Source organism: Equus przewalskii, chromosome 6, assembly GCF_037783145.1.
Source record: "Equus przewalskii isolate Varuska chromosome 6, EquPr2, whole genome shotgun sequence".
Lineage (NCBI taxonomy): Eukaryota > Metazoa > Chordata > Mammalia > Perissodactyla > Equidae > Equus > Equus przewalskii.
Window position 1 is genome coordinate 46091137 of NC_091836.1, and position 15186 is coordinate 46106322.

Sequence of the window (15186 nt, forward strand, 5' to 3'; positions counted from 1 at the left end):
GAGGGGCAAGGCAAAAAAGGGGGTGGCGGTGGCGTCGCCGTCTGGTCACATTTAATTTTCTCGGTGTGGGGGGGGGGCACAACGAAACAACAAAAAAATCAAAAAACAAAAAAACGAAAAACGAAAAAAACAGCAATCAGGTATGAAGATGGCATGGCTGCGCCTCCCTGCCCCCTCCCACCCCGGCCAGCACCCCTGGCCTGCGCGCCCCACTGTGCGACCCCTCCCGCCCCCCCGAGGAGGGGCCTGGGCCAGGGGCCCCAGCTGGGAGCAGCGGGCAGGCCGGGGTTCATAGGGTGCTGGCTGGTGCGACTGAGGCCCAGGAGGCCGTGGCTGGGGGGTCAGCTCTGCTCCTGTCCAGGTGGCAGGCTCCGTGGCCTCTGGGTCGGGGGGGCTTTGGCAGTGGGAGGGGGTCTTTTTGCAGTGAAACTGTTTGGATGGGCCGGGGCGCTGGGCGTTGTGGTTCCGGTTTCATCGTCCACTTACAAGGTGATGGAGGAGTCAAGGCGGCGCCGTCTGGGGCAGTGCTGGTGGATTTGGAATCAGGCATAGGAAGGGGCACAGGTCTGGCCACTGGAGGCGGCGGCGGTAGCAAAAATGACCCCGGGACTTTGCCCTGGCCGCTACCGTTGGGCTGCGAACAACATAAATAGAGTGACGCATGAAGGCACATCACACACAGACACACGCCCCCTGCGCGGCCGCGCCAGCTCGCTCCTGAGAGCGGGCGCTCCCGGTGGAAGATGCAGGATGGGGTCCTCTCCTCCGGGGCACGGGTGGGTGAGGGTGTGAGGCCTCTATTTGGTCTCTCGGGTGTTTCTCTTTTTTTTTTTTTTTTTGTGGTCCTCTTTTGAAGTTGTGGGAGGGAGGAAGGGGGGTGTCCGATGGGTGGTTTATTTCTTAGGGAACGTGTTTTAGGTACCAAAATGTGCCACCTAGACATATGAGCAGCTGCACCTAGAACGCGCACGCTCTTGAAGACCTTCTCTTACGGCAGGAAAGATGCGCCAGCTGGCCCCCTGCCGGCCCCCGAGAACACGTGCGTGCCTCCCTTCATGGGGTAGGGCTGGCTGACCCAATCGAGGACCACAGGCGGGCCAACGTCCGCCCCACGTCACAGCCTTGGGGGGACGCCAGGCACTGGGGGGTCGCCCTTGGCTCCAGCAGCCCGACAGCGGGTGCTGGCCTATCTGCCACAGAACAGCCTGAGAGGAACATCCATCGCCGCCGGCTCTGCTTCCCGTGGGGTTCTTCGAGCGGACTTCCCTGTACGATGCCCTTGGAAGCTGGGACACCGGTCACCAGAGCCACTCTTTGTCCTTTATTCCCTCTTGTGCCTCAAACTTGAGTTTCCTCCTCCAGGCCCCATGCGTGGCCTTGCGTTCAGCAACCTTCGGGCTTCAGGGGACGTCGGCACCACAGGGAGGGGCAAGGTCCCCGGCCTCTTGCAGGCACAGCCTCTCTGGAGAGACCTCCCTGGAGCTCTGGGCAGTGCCCTCGATGCCCTCTGCAGCCCAGGCTCAGGGGGCCGGGCCAGAGCTCTTCATCCTGAACTGGCCCCTCCCAGCCACCCAGGTCCGAGGCAGTGGGAGGCGCGGGGGCTGTTCCTCCTGCTGGCGGGCGAGCCCGCGGAGCCCACCCCCTTGATGCCTCCAGCCAACTGTCTTTCTGTCCATATTGGCTGCGCCTGGACTGGGACAATGAGACTCCCGAGGGGTCTCCCCTTTGCCAACAGTGTGCCCATCAGCTCAGTGCCCCGGTGCCCAGCTCTGTACCAGGCACTGTACCCATGTTGTGTCCAGTCCTCCAACCAGCCCGCAAGGCCGTGGTTCTCGCTCAAGGGCAGTCCTGCCCCCCGGGGGGCACTGACGGCGTCGGGAGACATTCTAGTTAGCACAACCCGGGGGGCGCTACTGGCATCGAGTGGGTGGAGGCAGAGGATGCCACTGGACAGCCCACAATGCACAGGACGGGCCCCAGGACAAAGGCTCCTCGGCCCACACCGTAACAGCGCTGCGGCTGGGAAACCCTGCTGCAGGGGAATCTCTATTCTCCCCCTCCACAACTGGGGAAACTGAGGCCCTGCACAGTGAAGTCGTTTACCCAAAAGCCCCGGCTGTAACTGGCCAGGCCTGACATTCACGGCCCCGTCTGTCTGACTCCAGGGAGCCTGTGGATTCTTTCCAGCAGGGTCATCAACCTCTTCCCCAAATGCAAAGGAGCTCAGACCTCTCTCATCCACTGAGACCTTCCACGGCTCCGACCGCATCTGCTGCAAAACACAGTCTCCCAGGTGGGCATTGAAGGTCCCCAAGGTGCAGCTGGACAGGGTCTTCCACCTTCACGCCCCTGCACTCCCTCCCCACAAGGACTTGCCCCTGCAAACCGACTGGGGTTTCCAGAACACAGCCGAAGCAGTGAGGGCTGCACACTGGCTCCCTGCAGAACCATCTGTCTAGAATACCCTTCCCCACACCCTTCGAGGCCTGCTCAGACAACACGTCCCCACCGAGGGGGCCGGCCTGATTCCCTGAATCACCATCCACCTCTCTCTGCCTCTTCTTCTGGGATGCTCTGGACCTCCACTGGAGCCTTCGAAGCAGGCCACCCCCCAGGCTCCCTGACCAGCCAGCAGAACGTCACCTCTGTATGGCCCAAGCGTGCAGCACTCAAGCTCCCTTGACTGAGTTAAATCAACTAGTCCATCTCGCTGCGCTTTCAAACCACAGAGCCCCTGGGCGGCTGTGTGGACCATGCCCTTCTGAGCTCTGGCTGCTCCACCCTCCATCCCTCACTTATGATCAGCACTTAGGTCTGACATTGTCCCTCCAAATGGTTCCCTTTACTTATCTTCCCTGCCCACTCAAAGGCCCTTGACAAAAGTGAGCAGTGGCTGCTGGCCCCCAACTGTGTCCTGGGCTGGAGCCCCTTTGTGCCAGGTGTCATTTCAGAAACAGACCCTTCGGTCCCAGGCAAGAGCACAGGCCAGAGGGCAAGGGTTTGCGGCCATGCAGCAGCGATGCTGAGTTACAAGCAGCAACTGCTTGCCCTGACTTCCATGGTCTGTCTGCTTCCTAGCTCGTTCTTCCATCAGAGCAGGAAACGGCACAGTCCTGACAGGTCGCAGCCTCGCTTCTTCTCTCCAGGCCGTCCTGAGCGTGGGCCCCCAGCGGTGGGACACAGGGGCTTTCCAGGCAGCTCTTGCTCCCACATGGCAGTCTCTGCCTCCTTCTAGTCCTGAGAGCCTGTCTCCTCCTCCGAGGATCAAAATCACTAATCCCATTTGATAAAGCAAATCCCAGCCCAATACGGCTGGACATTGAAACTCAGGGATTTACAACCTTCAGTTTCTAGAAGCCACTGCCAGCCAGGCTAGGATGTCTTAGCTCTGGTTGGGGAACAACTTGAGGTTTTAAAACTCTCATGGTCTTGTGATTTTTCAGTGCCTTACAATCTGTGAGTTCAAAGCTAGAAGGAACCTAGAGCCCGGGAGAGCTCCCGACTCTCCTCTAACAGACGCAGACGCAGGGCTGTCCGTTCCGGCGCTGGTGGTCAAGGCTGAGCTGGAACCACGCTTCCTGCCTCCCAGAGTCATGCTCTCCCATCGGGCCTGCAGCTCCTCCATCTCGTGCGCTTGGCAGTCTCTTCTCTCTGCCAGAAATGCAGCTAACCAGGCATCCTCTTTCTGCCCTTTGCATCTCCACCAAGTGGTGTCTCCATTTGCCCTCGGCCTTCGCTGATGTGGCTCTCCTCCATCAGGGACTTATGCTGGGGCCGGAGGATGAGCCAGAGGGGCACCTGGAAACCTGTCTGCAAATTGTCTGTGACATTTTTGTATGCATATATTTTTCTGCAAATATGATCTGTAACTTCAGATTCTAGATCAGTGGTTCTCAAGGTGAGTCCCCTGACCAGAAGCAGCAGCAGCACCTGAGAACTAGGAGAGAGATGCAGCTTCTCGGTCCCACCCCAGACCTGCTGACTCAGAATCAGCTGAGGCCCGGGCACCTGGGCGTTGGCGATGCCTCCAGCTGACTCTCGTGTGCTCTGAGACTGAGAACTGCTGCTCTGGAGGTGGTCGCGGAGCTAGCACAGCCTGCTGCCAGGTCAGCTGCCACACCCGCGGCCGGCTGTGCCCCCTCCAGAGCATGGTGCCGTCTCTGGCCCCCTCTCAGGAGCTGGGCCCCACGGAGCAGGCTCACTCCCCTCACCCTGCCACCACCTTGGGCACAACAGGCCACAGGAGGAAACCCAGAGAGGCCCCACCTGGGCTAGACTCTCTGTTTAACCAGGGTGGCTGTTTGCACCCCTGTCTGCAGCATTTTGTCCATGGTCGACTCGGAGCAAGCACCTGCCTCAAGACGAGAACCTTCTAGGCCAAGTGAGCCCTTAATCTTGACTGGCCAAGTCAAGGAGAAGCTCAGGACCCAGCTGTCAGGATGTCCAGGGATGGACTGACCCACACTCTCAAGGGTCCTGTGCATTAGGGGTGGCTCTTTGGGCTAAACTGCTCCCCCAGGTCAATCTCTTTTTGATTCCAAACCCCAGCTGCCTCTGGACGTGAGAAAATGGGCAAAGCGGGATGTCTGGCCTCCCTGATCCATACTCCCCCCAGGCTCCTTGGAGCTGGGACACAGGCTGGCAGCTCCCATAGACTCTGCCGGTGTCTCTGAAGGAAGGGCAATAGCTGTCGGGGGTCACATCCACTTTTCCCTCCATGCCTCTCAAAGTGGACAGAGCCCATCCAAAGAGACAGGCAAGGCTCTGAGGGTGCTAAGGAGCTGAAGAGGCAGCAAGAGAAACCCTCGCAGGGCAGAGGGGGAAAGGAGACGAGGAAAGCGGAAGGAGGGAGTGCAGGGGGAAGAAGAGGACCAGCTTCCGTTGTGGACAGTGAGAGTGAGGACGCCGAGCGAGGTCCTGCCCTGGATCACGACCCCAGCACATAGCAGATGCCTGCTCTGCACACAGCACCCTGAGGCAGCACTGCGCTAAGAGGCCAAGGGCCACCTGCCGCCTTCCCTGGACTGCCTCTGGCGGGGGCTTCTGAACGCCCTTCCCCACCGTGGCCCTTCGAGCATCCTCCCCAGTGGACCTCTCACAGAGTGCTTCCAGACCAGAACGGCTCGGGGCAAAGGCACTGGGCCTTCTCATAGTGTAGCGTGCTGCTGGGGCTCCGGAACCTTCCCAGAGGTCTAGAGACCACCGTGTCCCAACCCCGCGTGGTCTCCCAGGGAATAAGCAAGGACTACTGTCCCACCGAAGGGTCACCTCTGGCCTCCTCCCACCAGGGATAATCCTTTGCTGAACAGCCACATGATTCCGCTCATCAGTGACCAAGCCCTCAGGCTTGTGGACAGAGGAGGGCAGCAGGGCAGCCGAGCTCCCTGGGGAGCCAGTCTCTCTCCCAGACTGAGAAGCAGAAGGGCTTCACTCCAGAATCGTAACTGACCTAGAACCCTTGTTACGAGTCCTGCCAACGGGAGTCTCCACGACAGCCCGTGTGGAGGACGATGCCCCCAGGACACGTGAAGTCTGGAGGCATTCCCTGTCTCAGACTGCGGAGGGGCAGTGCTGCTGCTGCGATGGGGGCAGGGGCAGGGACGCTGCTCCACACCCCACAGTGCACAGGACAGGACGGCCCCCCACCGCAGAGAATGAACAGCCCCAGTGTCAATAGTGCTGAGGCTGGGCAACCTTGAGTCTAGAACCCTACCAAATCTTTGCAGCCCTGAGGCTTAAGACAGGTGTTAGGAGGTAAGGGACCGGGGCCCAGGTTGGACAGATCACGGGTACACTCCCGCTGGGGAAACAGAGACCCTGGGGAGGGCAAGGAGGCCCAGCAAGGTGGGCCCAGCCGCTCGGTGGACCGTGCTGGGCAGGCCCAGGCATGACACACAGACCCCTACCCCAGACCCAGAAGAACGAGGCGTTCGGCACTCCCGGCTCTCAGCTGCTCCAGCCGCAGATGGCTCCTGGCTTTCGGGCCCTCTCTCTGTGAGCCCTGAGACAGATGGACAGACGCAGAGATGAGCGGTGGCGGGCTCCAGGGCCCTCTGGACTCACCTGTCCGGTGGCCTGGCCCGAGCCATCCGAGCACACGAACTGCACAAACTCCTTCAGCGAGTCCTGCCCGTGGTGGTGGTGGTAGCGGATGGTCGGGTGGGTGAAGTAGGGGCTCGACTGCTGGATGATGGACGTGGAGGGGAAATGCAGCGCTGACGCCGTGGCCCGGGGGCTCCCTGCATGCACGTGGGCGGGAGGAAAAGGGCGTCAGGGCCTAGGAGGCAGTGGCGGGGGGTGGGGGTGGGGGCACGGAAGACAAGGGCACTGCTGGTCAGAGCACTGAGAGTCCTGACAAAAACGGAGAATGGGGCAGGAGTGGGCCGGGCTCAGGGTGAGGAGAGCGAGGCACTGGCCTCTGGCGCCAAAAAACTCAGTAATCAAGGGAAATTACATTTTAATACAATGTTAAAAAAAAAAAAAGTCAAATTGGCAAACTAGAGCCCGCAGGCCAGCTGCCTGTCTTTGTAAATAAATTTGATTGGAACCAGGGCCAGGGTTAGGTGAGGCACAAGGCAGGGTTGTGCAAGTGCAGGCTCAGTCCTATCTTTTGTTTAAAATGCTGATATTTACGGGCCAGCCCAGTGCCGCGGCAGCGGTTAAATTCGCATGTTCCGCTTCGGTGGCCCGGGGTTCTCCTGTTCAGATCCCAGGTGTGGACCTACGCACCGCTTGTCAAGCCATGCTGTGGCAGGCATCCCACATATAAAGTAGAGGAAGATGGGCACGGATGTTAGCTCAGGGCCAGACTTCCTCAGCAAAAAGAAGAGGAGGATTGGTGGCAGTTGTTAGCTCAGGGCTAATCGTCCTCAAAAAAAAAAAAAGGTTGATATTTGCTCAAGTGTTTTCTGCAATAGTTCTAATTTTTTAAAATATGGCATTAAAATATTATTTATCTTGATGACTGAGATTTAAGGTGTCCCCGGACATTCTGCGCCCAAGGCGAGCACCTCACTGGCCTTGCTGGTCCAGTGCCTGGGTGGGAGCCAGGGCAAGGTACCAGAGGAGGCAGAGGACTCCTGGGGCCCTGGATCAAGACACAACCCGCACCAGCGCAGGCCGCCCCGCCATGAGAACACATGGCCCCTGCGTGAGAGTAGGTGTGCACCTTGCCGCTGCTGCCCAGGCCACATTCTTGTGTGCTCAGCCCTTGCACACATATCCTCGCACACACAACTCCCACCCCAGCACAGGCCCCAGCTCTTCCCCAGCCTGCCGAGGCCTCCCCCTCCCGTCTGTTTCCAATCAGCTCGCTCTTGCTCTCGGTTTCATTAGGGGCTAAGGAAACTTGGCTTCTCGCTGGAGTTCATAAAAGCTGAGTGGGGCGGCCTGCTGCCCTCCCACTGCCTGTGCAGAGGGCCTGGGCTCCCCGCCCCCACCTTGCGGCCACCACGCCCTGCCCCAGTGCCGGCTGCCTCTGGGCTCCCAGCCAGGAGGCCCCGAGGAGGAAGCCGGGAGGTAAACCTCGCTGTTCTCTGTGTCCTATAGAAGGGCCCTGGAGACGGTGGGCAGACACCGGGCAGTCTCCAGAAAAAGTCCAGGCCTCTTTCTGCCAGATGGGTGCCAAGGAAGGGAAAAAACAAGTGAGGGAGTGGTGATGCTGAGGCCTCAGCTCCCACAACTTCCTGCCTGATTCCATCCCCTGGGGAACACCGAGGTGTTCTCCCCTCAAGCACCCTCTCTGGGTGAAACTGAAGCAAGAGAACAGCCCCCAAGGCAGCGGGCGGCTTCTTTCCGTGCAGAGCAGCCCGGGCGCCACCCGAGGTCCCCTTGGCCTAGCCCTTCTCTTCTGGAAAGGAGCCGGGAGGTCCCAAGAAGGGAGCCTGTCCTCCTACAAGTGCTCCTGTCACTCTGTGCCCCACTCCAACCCGGGCTGGCCAGGAGCTGGGAGAGAAGAGCTGAAAGGCAGGCAGAGGGAGAAGCCTGCGCTCTCGCACCCACCCACGGCGGGCAGGAGAGGAGACCAGGGCAGGAGAGGCCTGAGGCCTCTGCGGTCAGAGGGCAAGTCAGTCAGGCCTGTGCCGCACACAGCACACACACGTGCACACACCCCCACTCACGCGCAAGCACACAGGCCCTCAGGGATGCACACGAGGAGTGAGGAGCGTGGGAGGTGCCAGGGAACACGGTGCGGAGGCCCCGGGCCGGGCAGCTCTCAAAGATTCCTGGGCCCGCAGCCTGCCAGACCACTCAGGCACCCCTGCCTTCCACCAGGCCAGCTGCCCCTCGGCGCGCTCTGTCGCCTCCCCCACTGCCCCCCCGGGCCCCCGTTTCTCACCTGGTCTGACTCCAGCAAGCACAGGCAGCGGGTGGTGAGTGAAAGCCATGCGCGGGGAGCTGCCCTGAGAGGAGAGGGCACTGCAGAAGTCCAGCTTTCCTGACTTCTTTAGAGAAGCCGGGCCTGGGGGGAGGAATCGGCAACACAGGGCACGTTTAGCTGGGCTGGGGCAGGAGCGGGGAGGCGGGAGCGGGAAGCCAGCAGCTCACTCCTTCTCTTCTTGGCCCCCTTTCGGCTGCCCCTTCCCCCACCATGCTCCCTCTGGCCTCCTCTGCCCGCCTCTGGCTGTTTCTCAGCCCCTGTGTGCTTCCAACCAGAGAGGAAAATGAGGCCCTTGGGTGTGCTGGGCAGGGGATGAGCAAGGGGGCCCATCCTGCTCTCTGGCGAGCAGGTAACAATCTCAGGGGGCACAGAGTGAAAGGCTGGAGCAGGAGCAGGGGCGGGGAAGGTGTGCAGAGAAGCCAAAGGAGCCAGCTTCCGAGGGAGCCAGGCTGAGGTCTGCTCCCTGGGCCCTGGGCTGCCAGGGCTCTGTGGGAAGAGGCCAGGGCTCCCTGCATGAAGGGAGAGCACAGCCACCCTCGGAGGGACCACAGCGGGGTACACACCTGACAAGAGAGCAGGGAGGGGGCGGGAGGGCCTGGGCAGGGGCTGGGGACAGAGCTAGACAGGAGAAGACTCCCTGGCTAGGGGAGCCAGAGGGTCTGGGCTGCCAGAGGAGGGGTCGTTTCAGGGCTTTGCTCGGCTCCTGGTGCCAGAGACGGGGTGGCATTCAGCAGGAGACAGGGGCACAGAAAACACCCCATTTGAGCTCTCCCTGTAGGAGCCTGATGCTGCCAGCCAAGGTCATCTCTGTGCCCAGTCAACAGGACATCCAAAAGATGTTACGACAAAGCAGGCCCCCCGGGCAGGGCCTCCAGGAGAGCTTGTCTCCTGTCCTGGGCTGAGCCTCGAGGCTGCCCCAGGCTGGGAGGGGCAATGTGGACTCCAGATCTCCAGAGCTGCCATGTTTGAGGCACAAATCCAGTCAGTTTGGGTGGGGGTGGGGGACTGCAGAACAGAGAAATAAGAGCTCTGAACCGCAGAGGGAAGAGGTGGGGGAAGGGAACACTCCCAGCCTCCAGCAGAGGTGTTATCTGGCGGCAGCTGTGTGCCACCTGATAGCTGGTACAGTTGGGGGGGGAGCGCCCCCACCAGCTGTGCACAGCTGTCCCCGTGGCTGCACAGCGCCTCCCCAGCTGTTCCCCGTCCTGCAGCTGGGCTGCTTAATTGGCGATTTGTCGCAGCATAGGGAAACATCACGGCCGGGGGGGGGGGGGGGGGGCCGGGGGTGGTCTGGAGGAAAAGAAGGGAAAGCAAGGCAGCTGGGGGTGCTACAGAAGGATGTGGGGGGCCGTGCGCGGCAGGACTGCTGGAAGGAGGGGAAGTGACGGGCACTCAAGCAGAGCTCAGAAAGGAGAGAGCAGGAGCTGGAGAAGGGTGGGCTCCCTGGGAACCAGGTCTGGGCAGGGGCCTGGGGGCCTACGCCCCAGGACACAGCCGTGGACAGGGTGTCAAGGCACACGAGTCCTTGAGGAAGCAGTTGCTGAACTAAGGCCCTGGCTGGGGAGTCTGCAGGGCCTTCTCAAGCCCTTTTCTCTCGGCCTCCCAAGGTTCCCCTAGGGAAGCATCTGGGCCTGGCTGCCGAGGTGCCCGCTCGCCATGCAGAGACCCTGGGAGGGGCACCGCAGAGGCAGCCTCGCTGGCTAGACCCACTCCGTCAGCCCAAGGCCTGGAGGAAAGCCCTCCCCACCTCCTCCCAGGCAGCGGAGAGCAGAAGCCAGAGCCCGTGCCTGCATCTGGGCAGCAGGAAAGCAGCAGCATCTCCCTGCACTCCGGCCCAGCTTCTCCAAGCCCTGGCCCTGCCCATCCACGTGGCCCTTCCCAGGGGGGCACATCAGGAAAACACCAGGCAAAGTGCCACTCGGTCAGACCCTCATCTTCTTGCGTCGGAGAGCAAAGCCCCTGTCCCCAGCCTGACCAGGGCAGACCCATGCACGCCTCACACACACGAGTCTGCACTCCCTGGCCCCAAGACACCCGCACCTCCAGGACACACACAGGTTGCACACCAGTGTGTCAGGCCAAAGTACCCTGCAGCCAGTCTCCTCACGCACGTGTGAGCACACACGCACATCTACAGGCCTGCTCCCTCTGTGACACCTGGGCTCTCTGCGTCTGCCCACACCTCCTGTCAAGACTGGAGGTGAAGGTGGGTGGGTTTCCCTGGAGGGAACGGTCAGAAGGGACTGGGAGGAGAGCACAGGCTGACTCCCTGCTGGCAAAGGGCTCTGCGCAGCCTTTACTAGGCTCTGTTCCTCTCTGTGCAGCTGGGCCCTTCCGACCAGCAGCTCTCTTCTCCAGATGCGTCTGTCCCCACCCTGGGCTGCGTGCCGCAAGGTCCACAGACATTTTTGGTTGGTGCACCTGGTTTGGTGGTTGGTGGGGGTGCTACTGGCACCTGGTGAGTGGAGGCCAGGGCTGCTGCTCAACACCCTACAGTGTGCAGGCCGCCCCCCACCCCAGAGAAGGACATGGCCCTGCATGTCCACAGCACCCAGACTGAGAAACTGCTTCAAACCATGATGACCACAGGGCCAGGGCCACCTCTCTACAGAAACACCGAGAGAAGGAGGCCAAGGAGCCTCTGAAGGGAAGGGCACCAGAGGCCCAGGGCCAGGCCTCCGCTCTCCACCCGCCACGTCCCTGGGCTCTGCTGCCCACTCCGTGACAGCCCCCTCCTTGCCTCTGCTCCCCGCTCCAGCCTGATCTGCCCTCCTCTGGAAGATGAGGAGGCAAGAAGACAGTGCGGAGGAACCAGTGGGAGGCTCGCCAGCAGATGGGGGGGCCGGGGGCAGAAGCGGCCCGGCCACCCTGCGCTGGGCAGGCCCTGCGGCGCCCATACCTGCATCCACATCGTTGGGCCACCCACTGGACTGGCTGCTGCCAGCTGCTGGGGAGCGGCCTGTCCCGGGATAGAAGACGTCGTCGACAGGGCTCTCCATCTCGCTGTCATCGATAGACTTGGGACGCTTGGTGGTGCTGGGGAAGGAGGAGAGGAGTCAGGCAGGCCGAGGGTGGGCACCTCGTGTGGGGAGTGGACGCTAGTGACAGCAGCACTACTGGGCACTGACTGTGTGCCCACCCCCAGCCAGCCCTACAGCCCCCCAGCCAGCCTGCCTCCCCTCCTCCTCTCCTGATACCCTCATCCCCCACCCCAGCTACCCTGTCAAAGAAGGGAGTGGAACCCTCATCTGCTTCTATTTCCCATCAGCCCCCAGGGTCAGGGCAAGGTGAGTGAGGGACTTGCCAGGGACAAAATTGCCAGGGGGTGCCACAAAACTCAACGTCAAAGTATTATGTTATTTTATATTAAGATATTATAAATATGAAAATATAATATTTTAATGCAATATTTTAACAAATCAAAGTGAACGCCAAAAACCTCACAATGAGCCAAACATCCAAGTTCTTTTAAAAAGGCCAGGATCCTCTCTTGCCCTGCACACCCGGCCCCAATCAGGCCCTACTGCTCCCAAACCTCTCACCACGTTCCCACCCGCCTTGGCCCTCCTCCACTCCAGCCCCGGGACAGCCTCCCACTGGCCGGCACCCTGCCCACGCACGCTGCTACTGGAGGTTACTTTCTGGAACATACCTCCACAGCATCTCCTGCTTAAAACCCTTCAGTGGGTTTTGAGTCTAACCACCTTCCTCTGGCCTCCAAAGCCCCCTGTGGGCCCTGTCGGCCTGCCCAGCCCCAGCTGGGAGAGAGGCCACTCTCTCTACCTGGTGTGTCCACCCCACACCCGTACCAGCCCCTGTATGGCTGGGTTCAAATGTCACGTCCCCGAGAGAGGGCTCCTCAGATTCCCATGGAAGCACCTTCCAGGCAGAGCTGGGCCTCGCTCCAGCCGATGTCCCCAGGGCCGAGTGCGAGCAGGAGCTCAGAGTGAGGAGCACGGCAGGCCCAGGCTGCTCTGGGCCGGCGCCTCAACCAGGGCCAACCTTCTGAAGCACCCAGGCTGCGGGGAACAGCACCTGAGATGCCTGAGGGCAGAGGGCAGGCCGGTGCCGGGCTTACCTGGTGGAAGGAGGGGAGGTGATGGACCGCCGCCCCAGGGTCACCTGGTTTATGTTGTAGTAGCTGGGGCTCTCCAGGTCCGCCAGCGAGAAGTTGGGCCCTGATGCTGTTGCAACAGGAGCTGAGGAGAAGCGACAGGGTGATGAGGTTGGGGAGGTGCGGAAGAAGGCCGGCGGGCCCTTCTGTGGCCTGTGAGCAGCCCCCAGGAGCCCCGAGGCAAGCTCCCTGTGAAGGCTACTGAGGGAACCTCCTGCCTTGCTTGTGATTGTCACCCTCCAGAGCAGTGGAGCGGAGAGATGGGGTTCTCTGGACCCCACCAAGCCAGTGCCCATGGGCAGCGAGCGTCCCAGGAAATGCTGTCTGCCCCCCGCCAAGACCTCATCAGCAGGGGGCACATGGGGTCCCAGGCACCCCCCCAAGCTGTGCTGGGCTCTGCCCCAGCCCAGAGAAAGGCCTCACTTACTCTGTGATACTCTCACCAGCTCCGTCACGTTCCAGACCCCAGAAGTCACAAAACAGTCCTGGAAACTTAAGTGCCCTGCAGAGGGAAAGGACAAGGGAGGGAGTGAGGCAAGGCCAGGAGCTCTCCCCAGCCCAGCTTGGACTTGTTCCCTCCCAAGCTCCCATCCCAGCCACAGGCTGACCCTGGAGAGGGACCCTTGTCACATGGAAGAGGGGATGTCCCGAAGGTGAGGCCCTCCCCTCAGGACAGCAGCTGACGGTGAGTGGAGGGATAGCTGAGTGAGGGAGAAGAACCCAGGGAGGCCAGGTGGGCCAGGGCATGGAAGGGCAGAGGAGGACGTGGGGCAGGGCAGCCCCGGAGGCTGGGCACAGGCCAGTGGGCGGGGGCACTGACCGTTGGGCAGTGGTTTGATGTCCGCATCTCCTTGCTGGTTTGAACTATCTGATTGTCCGGATTCTGCAGAAGACACAAAGAAGGGAATGGGTCAAGACCAAAGTACCCCACCAACGCCAGCCAAGCAGCTGCCCCCCAGCCCTGCAAACACTTTCACCGCCATCCCCCAGAGCCCAGGGAGACAGCCAGGGGGAAGGAAGTACTGGTGACGCTGGGGTTGGATCCTGCTCTGTGGCAGGGCGTCCTAGGCACTGTGGGGTGCTGGGCAGCATCCTTGGCTCCACCCACTAGGTGCCAGTAGCACCCCACTTGTGGCAACCAAGACTGTCTACAAACACTGCTCAATGTGCCCTGGGAGCAAAGTCACCTGCGGGTGAACAACACTGGCTGAGAGTCGGGCAAGGAGGGAGAGAAGCCAGCGACCATCTCTGCATGGCTGGGACGGACCCAAGGGTCCCCATCCACCAACCGGCTCGAGCTCCCCGAGGAGCAGCCCCTTCCTCCTCTCCCTTCATTAATTAGAGCCGGTCCTGTCTGCGGTGCCGCCCCCACCTCACCTTTATGCTCACAGGCAGTGCCTGGCAACACGGAGGGGGGAGCTTTGCCCTGACGCCGTCGCCCGCTCTGTGCCAGCCTGTCTGGGCTGTCTAATGCCCCAGTGCCACAGCTGCTCAGAGGGAGCCCCAAGACAAGGGCCCATTGTGTGGTGGGAGCTCACAGAGGGCTGGGGGCAGGGTGGAGTGTGTGTGTGAATATTTTGCTGAGCTTGGGAAAGCCCCCCGCCCCGCCCCCCAGGCCCTCCAAGCTTTGTGTGCCAGGGGCACAACGGGGACCTCCAGAATGCCTGCTCGGGCACGACAGCTGGCGAGAGGGTGGCAGAGGGGGCCGGGGCAGGGTGTGGGGCAGGGGGAAGGAGGCATTTAGGAAAGAATCAGCTGCTCGTAGGGGAACAACATGGGGGTGGCATCAGAAACTCGTGCCACAGTAGTGGCCAGGGCTTGGCCCCACTCTTTGGAGCAACCCTAGCTCCCGGAGCTCGACCCCCACCTGAGGTCAGCCTGCAGCCTGGGAGTCTGCCCCGTACTGGCCTCACAGTCAAGCTGCTCACAGTGGGGAGTAACCAGAAAGGAAGTTCCTAAAGGACTCCGAAGGCCCAAGAGATTGCGGCGGGGTGCCCTGTGGCCGCTCGGGAGGAACGGAGGGCAGAACAGAAGCCCCCACCACGGCTCCGATCGAGTGCCTGGCTGCCTGCCCAATGTGGCCAGTGGGAAAGGACAGGCTGCCCCCAGGATAGCATCAGGCCTCACTTCCGCCATCCTTTACCTTGTTCGATTTTTTTTAAGTGCAAACAGTAATAATAAATCTTCTCCAATTTAAGAAGACAGAGGTTTACAGGGAGCCCTTGGGTTTGCAGTGCGTCCTTCCACACCTCCCTTTGCGCTCCTGCCTCGCCGGTCTAGGGGTGGTTAACCCCACCACGGCCCCCTCTTTGCTAGTGGCACTCTGCTCTGGAGAGAACCCACAGGACCTTATTCCATGCTCCCGGGAGAGTGATCTCTGTCCCACGGTGTCTCACGTGTGTGTGTGTATTTTCCTGCTGCTCCTCAGGGACACCCTTTCCCTCTTCGTAAGGCAGGAAGGGCAGAGCCGCAGGACCAGCGTATGGAGGCCATCAAGGAGCACACACTCCAAGCTCTGCTGCTCAGAGGACCCACCCATCCTGGGACCAACTCAGTCCACACTGAGCCCTCCAGGCCTGCGCCAGGGGAGTGAGGGGAGATGGAGAAGGCCCTGGAACCCACCCGATGGGAGTGGTCCTGGCCCTCTGAAAGGGGCCAGGTGGAGCAGGAAAGCCACGCGCATGCGCGCACT

At 61.2% G+C, this 15186-nt stretch overlaps 1 protein-coding gene across 17 annotated transcripts in view; it reads right to left on the minus strand.

Moving 5' to 3' along the window:
* NFIX (nuclear factor I X) overlaps nt 1-15186 on the minus strand; it is a 90929-nt gene that overhangs the window by 7417 nt on the left and 68326 nt on the right. For 7 of the 17 annotated variants that reach the window (XM_070625328.1, XM_070625336.1, XM_070625329.1 and 4 more), the window contains exons 3-8: nt 13315-13377; nt 12922-12996; nt 12459-12579; nt 11280-11416; nt 8339-8461; nt 6064-6239 (exon numbers count right to left, since the gene is read on the minus strand). In XM_070625328.1, the coding sequence (XP_070481429.1) occupies nt 6064-6239; nt 8339-8461; nt 11280-11416; nt 12459-12579; nt 12922-12996; nt 13315-13377 (695 nt within the window). Of the gene's footprint in view, nt 1-486; nt 635-6063; nt 6240-8338; nt 8462-11279; nt 11417-12458; nt 12580-12921; nt 12997-13314; nt 13378-15186 lie in introns of all 17 variants that reach the window. The other 10 variants (XM_070625338.1, XM_070625323.1, XM_070625322.1 and 7 more) reach the window with 3 other exon arrangements.